General features: G+C 34.4%; 1 protein-coding gene and 1 long non-coding RNA gene across 5 annotated transcripts; one reads left to right on the top strand and one right to left on the bottom strand.

Moving 5' to 3' along the window:
* Window positions 1-621: 621 nt before the first annotated feature.
* Window positions 622-5,706, top strand: LOC142617443 (cyclic pyranopterin monophosphate synthase, mitochondrial). Of its 4 annotated transcripts, none has more exons than XR_012840979.1 (4): window positions 622-732; window positions 1,323-1,454; window positions 2,076-2,716; window positions 5,551-5,706. XR_012840979.1 is itself a non-coding variant. In XM_075790317.1 (3 exons), exons 2-3 carry the CDS (start codon window positions 1,353-1,355, stop codon window positions 2,664-2,666), a joined length of 693 nt encoding a protein of 230 aa, XP_075646432.1. In that variant the 5' UTR covers window positions 622-732; window positions 1,323-1,352; the 3' UTR covers window positions 2,667-2,848. The 4 variants fall into 4 exon arrangements, 1 of the variants encoding a protein (XP_075646432.1); XR_012840978.1 differs by lacking the exon at window positions 5,551-5,706 and adding an exon at window positions 2,983-3,198; XR_012840980.1 differs by lacking the exon at window positions 5,551-5,706 and adding an exon at window positions 2,856-2,880.
* Window positions 5,707-7,060: 1,354 nt separating this feature from the next.
* LOC142614584 (uncharacterized) lies at window positions 7,061-8,656 on the bottom strand. The gene is made up of 3 exons (XR_012840475.1): window positions 8,485-8,656; window positions 7,859-7,912; window positions 7,061-7,596 (listed from the first exon to the last, which is right to left on the bottom strand). It is a non-coding gene; the product is annotated as an uncharacterized LOC142614584 (long non-coding RNA).
* Between the last annotated feature and the right edge of the window lie 2,454 nt (window positions 8,657-11,110).

Genomic DNA, 11,110 nt, shown 5'->3' with positions numbered 1-11,110 from the left:
AAAATAAAGGAAGATAAAGGGATGGAAGAAGAGTGATATTAGTAGTGAGTGATGAAAATGTAAAAGAGGAGGGGAAAGGTTTAAGAAAGTGTAACTATATATATATATATATATATATATATATATATATATATTTTGAGAGAGGTGTAACAATGTGTTAAGAAAATTAATTAATAAACCTTTTGGAAGTTTAAACATCGATATTTTTGGGTTCTTTTTTTTGTATTCTTTGAAACAATTTGGCAGATTTCAACAGTTATAACCATGAATCATTCTTTTGAAGATAACACATCTTTCGTTTATGTTTCTTTATTATGCAGATATATAAATATATATATATATTTCTATAATTTCTAGACAATGAACCTTTTAATTCTTTAATATTTTTTTGGCATTTTGGAAGTTTTTATATTTGAATTTAATTTAAACATAAAAGACTGGAATAATTTATGTCATGGTATAGTTTCATAATCAAGTAAGGATTTTATAAAAATAATTTTATTCTGCCACACAAATAGGTAGGTTTCTTTGCAAAGCATGAGTTTGCGTATGTATATATTTTAAGAGAGGTGTAACAATGTGTTAAGAAAATAAATAAATTAAATAAATAAAACAAACAAACAAAGTTAGAAGCGTAGCAAGCTTCAGCTTTAGCCGAAGTCTCTCACTCTCTACGTCAACGTTGAACTGCAGTGCAGACTCAAACAGCACAAAATCTTCGCCCCTTCAAAGGTTTGCAAAAGCTTCTAAAATTCAAGTCCTTATTTCTCTATACTGTTGTTATTTGAAGCTCAAATAACATAATTTCATCTATACGTGAATCTGCGTATTTGCTTTTGTCGATCTATCACCATAACATGTTTGTGAAAATGCCTAGAAGAACTGGATTTTATTGTGTTAACAAACATTGAGACTTACTTCAATCAAACTAGATACTTCGTATTAGGAGCATGTGAGAGTCGACATTCTTGTTTTCTCATGTCCCCAAGTACTTTTCTTGATTTGTTTGAGCAAGAATTTGCAGCAAAAGTGATGAAAGTACTTTCAAAATGCTGACCAAATGATGTATTTGTTTCGTTCATATACTTGCTGACAACCCAGTGAAGTACAATAAATCTAGATACGCAACAAATTCAACAACTTTTTTTCAACTCCCGAGGTGATAGCCATAGGTTATGATTGGTGTGTGATACAAATCATGTCATGTAAAAGTGAAGTTGCATGTGATGTGCTACCTCAGATGTCGAAAAAAAGTTGTGAATTTTTTTTTTTTTGTTTGGCATTGTTGGGTTAAGTATAAATGTTTCCTAATTCACTTGTAGCTGTACGAGACAATTTGGGATCTGTAGATCATGTTTCTCAGGCGACTTTCAGTGAAGCTTCCTCTTTCAAGAAGATTCCTTAGCAGTAACAGCAACCATGATCTTTCAAGCACCATTGCTGAGCTAAATAAGGTAAGATTCTATTGTTCCATTGCCTAGAAAATCTGTATGGTACTAATTCCATTGTTATGTATAACTGAAAAATCATCTTTGAATCTGAAGTACATTAAATAAGATCGATGCCTCGGTATCAACTAGGAGAGACATTGTTGATATCTTGAAATGTCACTCAAATATATATACCAAGATATTGGATAGTATCCACAAAAGTATATCAAAAATATAATGTGCTGGATCATTAATTTACACTGCCTTTTTCAGCTGAATCATGACATTATTCTTTTCTTTATATAGTGTAGTGGATATGAGACTCACAAACAAGAGACAATCCAAAGGAAATTAAGTGGAGGCTTTACCAAATGTTTTAAAGCTTTGAACCTCGAAAAAAATTGATATAATGTGAGGAAAGAACTTCAGATAATACAAAATATTAAAGAAATGTGACCAAATTAGATAAAATATAGTGTTTGAAGTTTGAACATAAATTTCCATTGTTAGAAGTCATCATCTTTCATGGACCAATGTTAGAGTTTGTAAAGGTTTGGAGTCTAATATTACTTTTGAGAAATATGACATTATTGCATATGGAAATTTCTCTGTCAAGAAATATCAATGCATACTTCCTGGTAGTAGGAAATGGAATCGGTGTTTGGTGAACCTTCTTCAAAGGGCCCTGCCAGTTCTGCAAGTAATGTTTACATGGCTCAACAAGCCCAGTTTGGTACCCATAAAGGAGTTGAAAGCCCAGTAGGCTTGACCCACATTGGCAGTACAGGTGAAGCCCAAATGGTAGATGTTTCTCTCAAAGAAAGTAGTAAGAGAACCGCAATTGCTCGTTGCAAGGTAATTCTTGGCAAGAAGGTGTTTGATTTGGTTTTAGCTAACCAGATGGCCAAGGGAGATGTCCTTGGTGTGGCAAAAATTGCAGGAATAAGTGGAGCAAAGCACACAAGCAGTCTTATCCCACTATGCCACAACATAACTCTGACTAATGTTCGTGTTGATCTGACACTGAAACCAGAGGATTTTAGTGTGGATATAGAAGGGGAAGCTGTATCTACAGGGAAAACTGGAGTTGAGATGGAAGCAATGACAGCCGTGAGCATTGCTGGTCTGACAGTTTATGATATGTGCAAGGCTGCTTCAAAGGACATCCAGATCTCAGATGTGCGACTTGAGCACAAAACTGGTGGAAAGAGTGGGGACTGGTACAGGGAGAAGTAATAGTGTCTTCGAACAAGATCATTGTGCAAAGTTCTACCAATGTCTTGGAGGTTAGTATCTAGTGATTTACATATCACATTGAAATAAAGTTCTACTCCTTTTTGCATTGTTGGAATTTGAAGGCAATATTATGAATTCAGTGATTGAGCTATTAGATATTAAAACTGCATTTGCACCTAAAATGTACAGAATTTTGGAGTAGGTTGCATCTTCTGAGTACCTTATACCAATGTGCATAGTGGATATCTTAAGCAAAAAGCGTGTTCAATCAGAACTGTGCTGAACTGAAATCTACCTTGTTTACCTTCTTAAACAGTTTGTTAGGTTGGTATCTTGTTTAGAAGTGGACTCCGTTCCATCTTAAGCCAAGATTTCTCTCTAGTAACACAGAAAATGTTCCGAAAGGCTTTAATATGGCTAGGGAAAACTTCATTTCAGGAGATTATGGTGCCAGAATATTTCACGGCAACTAAAGGGTTATGGATTTCAGGAGTTACAAAAGATTGAGACAATATAAAGAGTTAGGCAGTGAAGGTTGTCTTGTTGCCAATCCTTAGATCCTTTTGTTGTTGTTGTTTTTTTTTTTTTTTTTTGGATAAGTAGATCATTTTGTTGTTCTGTATGCCCTTTGACTTGGGAGCTCCCGTAAAACTAAAATTCACTTGGTAGCTGAAACTACAGATAAAGCATATATATATAGAGAGAGAGAGAGAGAGGAATGAATGCAGTGAGTGAACAAAAGAAAATGGAAGTAATGTCGTTCTTGCTATGTCTAATGTTAATTCTCGAACTAAACTTCAAGGTCAAGTGGTCACTATTCAGTTATGAAAACTGCTGGATGGACTACCTATGTTGGACGAGCATACACAAGTCCATATTAGTTGATGTTACATTTCTTTCATCAATGTCGTGAATGTTTGTAGGGTCCTTTTTTTAGGACGGTTCCTCCAGCCCAAACCCAATATGAAGTCTTGGGTTGCTGAAAAGGGGTTTGGAATGGATGATAGTGTTAGATGGGTGAACTGGGCTTGGCTCACCACGACCTGCTTGGGCAATTATACAAATCGATCTCTGTGCAAGTCAGAAAAAACTCCACAAGGCAAAAATATAGGCTAAATATGACAACAAGTACACAAAAAAGAACACTAATGTAGATAGGTGCCAAAAAAAAAAAATTCAGGGAGCTTTATTTAACTAAGTCAAGTATTTGAAAAAATGTTGAAGGCCGTTTTTCAACCAATACACACGTCTAGGTGTGGCAATTCGTGTTTGTGGGTTGGGTTCGTATCGTGTCGAACTATAAGTATACAGCTATATGAGTTGACTCAAACCGACCGGTTTAGTAAATGTGTTAAGAATCCTTAACCTTGACACGATCTGTTTATTAAATAAGTCGACCCGACACGACATGTTTAACCCGTTTAATTAACAAATCATGTAAAGGTTAATACAAATAACCCGTTTAATAACTTGATTGATTAATAGTAATAACAAAAGTTAATACCTTTAGAGCATTCTCATTAGATGTTTCAAAAAAAATTTCATTTTAACACATCAAACATATACTTTATCATTTTACCACATCATTTTATAATATCTCATTTATCAGATGTTTTATCCTTCACTTCTATACATTAAAATAATATTTACTATACATTAAAATAATATATTTTCTCCTCCAATCATCATCATCATCATCAACAACACCAACACCACCACCACCACCACCACCGCCAACAACAACAACAACAACAACGGCGGCACAACCACCATTGTCGCAACAACGGCCACCAACAACCACGCCGCAACAACGACCATAGCCACCATCGGCACAAACCCACATCCACCACCGGCACAAACCCACTTCCACCATATCAAACAAACCCACATCCCACATCCATCACTGGCACAATCCCACATCCACCACCGGCACAAACCCACTTCCACCAAATCAAACAAACCCACATCCCAAATCCACCAAATCAATTATAAAATTAATTACAACGAGCAAAGATCGGACATACACCGAGACATACAACAAGAGTTTCAGATCGGCGAGCTCTGGGTTGGGTCGGCAAGCTTCAATCAGCAAGCTAAGTTTCAGATCGGCGAGCTCTGCTTCAGATGGGCAAGTCCCTCTAGTGAGTCCCTTCAGATCGGCGAGTCCCTTCAATTGGAATCGTCTTCTTCTTCATGACAGGGAAAAAAAAATAGAGAAAGAAGCGCAGAGAAAGGGAACGGAAAAAAGAAAAGAGGGAAAAAGAAAAAGAACCCAAGCCAGTGAAGATGCTGGAGAAGAAAGAAGAAGAAAAAGGGAAGAGGGAGTGACTGAAACGAGGAACAGTTGGAGGAAATAAGAAGGAAAAAGGAAGAGAGAAGAAAGAAAAAGTAATAAAAGAAGAGAGAGAAAGGAATAAAGAAGTTTTTTTTTTTTTTTTTTAACACACCGTCCGTACCGTTCCAAAGATGGAACAGTACTGTAGCATGTCTCAAATTTTTGAGACATTTGACATAGCTGATGAAGCTTCTTTTTTTGTGTTTGGTGTTTCAAATGTGTTATATTATAGCATTTAACACATTTAAGACACTTGATGGTAGTGCTCTAAAAGCTAAATGAGTCGGCTTCGCATATTGAACATGAACCCAAGGTTATTTGGGAAGTCAAGATCGAAACTCATGCCAACAAGTCACCATTTGGCATGCTATCTCTGTGCTTTCTTCTAAGCAATAAAATATCATTGTTAAGTGTTTGAATGTTGCAAAATGACTTTTCTTTTCATATGAAATGAGTTAAACAATGATTTATAATATTCACAATAAAAGGAGATTAAAAATATAATATTTAAGGCTTATTTTTTCTTGTGTGAACTAATTTCTGCAACAGAATTCCTCCACTTGGTTCATCAAGAACGATGTCGTAGTAGTTCCTCCATGATGGTTCCTCAGAAGCAAAGTTATGGTTCTCCAGTGTCACGCCCCAAACCCAAAAGAGTCCAAAGCATGAACAATACAACCCAAGTGCACCTGTAGATTTTTCATTTTGACAATTCAATTCAAAGAATTCCAATCAACATCAAGAATTTCATAACAATTTCATTAAAGATACTCCCAAAGTAAGTCAGAACTCTATGAGTAATTATAAGAATCATTAGCTACAAAAGAGTGGAGGCCTGAATAATTATAATTACACAGCAAACTTGTCCCATCAGGGATAAAAGTCATCACCACTATTAGTTACAAAAGAATGTGTCAAGCCTCCTCTAGGATGTACAACACCTAAGGATCACCATCACAAAAGTCTAGCTTCCATTAGTAGTTGCCTAACTACTGCTAGCCACAAAAACCTATCTCAAAAGATCATTGTCTACTCTAAAAAAGTTTGGTGAAAGAATGGGATGAGACAAAACCTAGTAAGTAGCATAATTAATGGGAATAGAGGAAATGCAAGTTTCATGATGATGAATAGTTTACAAAGTATGTTATAATTTGAGAATTTCCAAATAAATTCTACAAAATTATTTCCAATAATAATCATGATTTTTAGACATGGACTGTTCAACGAACCAAAAAAGTAAGAAGTTTAAGGGTTTTAATATCGGACTAAGATTTAACCGAGGTTGAACCGTGATGATATCATAATTAATTTAATAATAACATACAAATAAAGGTATTAAAATGGCAAAAGTTAAAAATGTCTTACTAAAATTATGACTAAAAAAATTAAAAAAACTTTCAAATGAATTTTCACCATTTTTATAAGGTTAGTAGAAAATAATAAAGCATATATAAGTGTAAAAAAATGTGTGTTTAGTAATCTTTCAAGTAAAAAATTGTCTAAAATAAAATCATTTTCAACATAAATTAATAAATTGTATATTCACATGTAAAAAGTATAATTATTGAACCACTAATAAAATTATAAAGTAATAATAGATTGAGAGGGGGTAGTATGATAAATTGAAAAACTATAATCCAAGCTCAAAATAAATAAAATATTGAACCCAAGAATGACACATCAAATTAACTTAGCCTATTGGTCTGTGTATCAGTATTTAGTCGTTAGACTCGAGGATCTCAGGTACTATCCTTCCTCTCTACATATTTCCAATTTTTAATATTTAAAATAGCATATGCTCTACCTATTTGCAAATTTTAATATTTAATATAGAGAATCATATATCTTAGTTAAATAACCAAAATTCTATCCAATGTAGGGTTTTAGAAATTGCAAATAATGCAATAATTTCATGAAATCTGTAAGTGGACAAATTCTGGAAGCCCAAGCCCACGGAGAATAGTGAGGCCTTGGCTTTTGGAGTTAAGTCCAAAACAAACTAATTTGTATAGAGAGTGGGAAAGTAATTCCGTTGGGGGTTTAATTAAGATTGGGTTTAGAGCCGAAGAGCCCAACAGGGATAGAGAAGAGTATTTCGAAGAGCAATTAGTATTAAACCTATCCTCAGATCAGTCTGAGGATGTGTTCTTACACAAGGATTTTATATTAGTCCTACATTGTGTTACCCACTACTGTTCCGGTCCTTGTGTTCTTCACCTTTTCCCTTCCTCCAAAGAATTCCAAATCCCCCTGATTGAGGAGCCCCCTCCCTTTTTATACTTCCCCTCCTTTGCATCTCAGCTCTTCATTGGAAGATTCTTTGCGCCTTTTCAGGATACTTGTCCCATCAAAGTTTCTTTTTAGGCGGTAGAGAGGGGCCTGCTAGCTGTGGTGCCACTATTCAAGTCACTTCTCCATTAATGCGGCTGATAAAGTTGCTGCAACGCATTCAATGCAGAGGGGAGAGGTGTGCCTTCTTCAAGAAGCTTCCCTCCATTGCCCTAGTACTTTGGGTCAGATTTGAGGAGTCCTCGGGTAAGTCACACTTCTATGGGGGGCTCACATGAGATTTTTCACCAAAGATTCTCCTCGGTCCTTGGGCACCCACAAAATCCATCATCAAATGATTAAATCAACAATGCTTATATTTTCCATACTAACAACTCATGCATTTCCTCATATGCAATACCAAATATAATGCACTTTTCATAAATAATCACATATATAAGGGTTACAACACGATACTTTTAGGAAAAAATAGCTTCCATGAACAATTTCCCAAAATATGTTTAACCCAAAAAATTAATGTTTTATGCATTATGGTTATTTATAAAAATTCCATTAAAAAGATACTTACCTTGAGGCCTGCAAAAAACTTAGTCCCAAAGCTCCAAAAGAGGTTAGCTAGGACCTAAGCGATACCAAGCAAAACTATCACGACAAGAATGAAGCTTGGAATAGCATCACTAGGAAATAGAAAGTAACTAATTAAGCAAACATCAATATTTTAACCTAAAAATTAATGTATTCCACTTCCAATAGTTACTCAACAATTTAATATACAAGGTATATGCTCCAATTCATAAACTTAAGCCATTTAAGATCATCTCCATAATACTAAAATCTCAACACTTTATGAGTAACTTCCATAAGATTTACACATCATTATCAAGAGAGATCCATGAAATAAAATCACAATATCTACCAAGACAAGAAATATAAATCTTCAACTATCTCCAAATAAACTCAATAGCAATGGAAAAATTAGATTTAACTATCACATGTTAGAACCCAAAACCCCTAAATTTCCACCATAAATAAACTTTAGATAGCCACCATTTGTAAAACCATAAACCCACTCATCAAAATTAATCCAGCAAGTCAAAACTCATATACATAAATCACATGAATATCATTTTCAAAGCTTAGATTAGAAGAACCTCTAGCAAAATGTGAAAACCCACAAAATAATAAGAGTTTTACCATACAAAGGAGAGATGAAGAAGCCTCAGGGGTTGCTATAGAGTTTTTCCGGTAAATCTCGCCGAACAAACGATGGTGGAGGTGGTGGTGTAGTGCACCGGTGAGGGAGTGAGAGAGGTAGAGAAGAATGTGTATGTGAGTGTGTTTGTGTGAAATGAAAAAGAAAAGAGAAGTGAGAAGCCCTTAGTTGGCCGGCCAAGAGAGTGAGAGATATTATTGAGAATAGAATAGGTGGGGTAGGTGGGGGGTCATATGGGTCTCCAAAAATCCAACATCCTTTTTTCTTTTTTTCTTTTTTATGTAGGGGCATTACACCTAGGTGTGATGTCGTGGTTTTCTTAACCAAAAAATAAAAAAACGATGTCGTGGTTTGGTATCATTGTGCTATCCTACCAAAGAACTCCTACTATAAAACATTTAAGTTGGCTAGCCCACAAACTTGTTTCTTGGAAAAATTCTACTGAAACACCAAGAAACGTAAAAATATAACAATATGCTAGCAATAGGAGAGGCTATTTGGATTGGAGAGAGTGAGATTTGAATTTGATGTGTGCATTTTTTTGTAGTAGTTTTTTAAAGGCTAAGTGACATTTTAGAAGATTTGAAGGATAGGATAGAGTCATCTTCTCTTTTGGGCTCTCTTGTTTTGGTCATTCTTCTTCCTCCTCCCTTTTGTTATTCTTTGGTGTTCTTTTATAATGGGCATGGTTTGTTCCTCTAGACGGAGACGTTTTTGGTCTGCTAGGTAAACCATGTTTTTAGACATGAATTTGAAGGAGTTTAGTACACTTACATTGGGTAGAAGATTGGCAATTATAATTTTAAAAGAGTGTTTGGCTTTAGTTACAAATGGAAGATGTCTTCCTAGAAAGTCAAAGGAGTGGATGGGGTATTTAATGCAATGGATGGTAGCTTGATTGATAGGGATAATTGAGAGGAAATTATGGGGAGATGTTATGCACATGATGAGACCAAGTCAAACCATTGGTTCATACATTCTAAGCTAACACATTAACTAAGGGGAAAACTACAAGTTCCACAATTCACTGGAAATCACTCTCCTACCAACCAAATCACTTCTCCCTTACTACCAATTTGAGATTTTCCATGGGGTTGGACCATGGATTAGAGAGATGATGCCTAGTCTTATCCGATGATTTTATCTAGTTGAGGTTCCTCGAACTCTTCATGTTGAATTTCAAACTTCAAGAACCTTTCTAGGCATCATTTCTCTCTTTCATCTTTCTCTCCTCTCTAAGGAACTTGATTATGATGGGCTTTCTAGAGTCTTCTCTCTTTTCCTTATATGCTTCCTCTGAGGACCCCTTCCAAGGCTATTCTTGGGTCATCTGCCCCTTTTCCTTATGGACATCCCTAAGGACTCATTCCAAGGCTATTCTTGGGTTATCTGCACCTTATTCAATGTTATTTTATCTTTTTCTTTATTGATGCGCTTTTACCCCATTCTTCATGGTTCTTCAACCTATTTTACAAGAGTGTCTTTACAGAATCATGGCTCATTTGTATTCACATAAGGCCCATGATTTGGTTCCTTGAGCTGGACTTATGGTTGTAATTTTTTGGGTATCAACAATGTTATGTTCACATTTTTGTTCTTGTGACTAGGGACAGAACTTGATTTATATTTTTGGGATCAAAACATGAATGAAAATGTTCGGAAATCAAAAATGAAAAAAAAAAAATCATATTTGGAAAACGTACAAAATCAAATTTAATTTTCAACATTCTTGTAATACAAGAAAAAATTGCACTAAGAAATCACACAATAGAAAATCATATATTGTATATTCATTATTAAAATTTTAAAAAAGAAAAACTCATATATTACACATCCATGAACCAAATTCATTACTCATTAGTAATTGTGGAGCTAGCAAAATTGATAATAGATAAGGAAATTAATTTAGTCTATATATATATATATATATATATATATATATATTAAAAGCTAGAAATCAAAGAAAATCAATTAAAGTCCAATTGTGCTCCATGTGTCCATCTAATTTTTAATTTTTTTTTCCAAGTGAATTATTAAGTGTAAAAATCAAAGGGTCCAAATTTAAGTAGATTCTAATTTGAGTTTCAATTAGAGTCCAATATTGCACCATGTGTCCATTTATTTTTTTAATTTTTGTGGCAAGTGGATTATTGGCTGCAAAAATCAAAGAGTCTAAATTCAATTAAATTTTAATATATATATATATATAATGAGAAACCATTACTTATTTTTGAAATATATAATTTATAGAAGGTGTTAGCTAATACCATGTATAATTTCAACATTTTCTCAAAAAATGTATAATTTGAACCATGTACGTAATTGAGATTATTTTTAATTGTATTGGTACATGTGCATGGAGTTATACACTAGAATATATAATAAAAGTTGGATCCTCAAATTGGAGGAGGCACACAATGGTGACACATGTCCTTTTGACAATGCATAAAACAATGACATATAACATTGGAAAGATATCACCATGTGGCAAATAATTACTGGTCCATGACAAATTTTATTTTGCCATGTATAAACAATAAATTCCACCATTGTAATAAATATCCACTACAAGCTCCTTTAAATATTCCAAATTGTCCTTAAATACAC

This window comes from Castanea sativa, chromosome 11 (assembly GCF_040712315.1).
Source record: "Castanea sativa cultivar Marrone di Chiusa Pesio chromosome 11, ASM4071231v1".
In the NCBI taxonomy this organism is placed as follows: domain Eukaryota; kingdom Viridiplantae; phylum Streptophyta; class Magnoliopsida; order Fagales; family Fagaceae; genus Castanea; species Castanea sativa.
This window is presented reverse-complemented; position numbering and strand designations above follow the sequence as displayed.

Coding starts and splice junctions, on each gene's coding strand:
- LOC142617443 (XM_075790317.1), top strand. CDS start 1,353: ATGTTTCTCAGGCGACTTTCAGTGAAGCTTCCTCTTTCAAGAAGATTC. Junction 1,455..2,075: donor CCATTGCTGAGCTAAATAAG/GTAAGATTCTAT, acceptor TCCTGGTAGTAG/GAAATGGAATCGGTGTTTGG.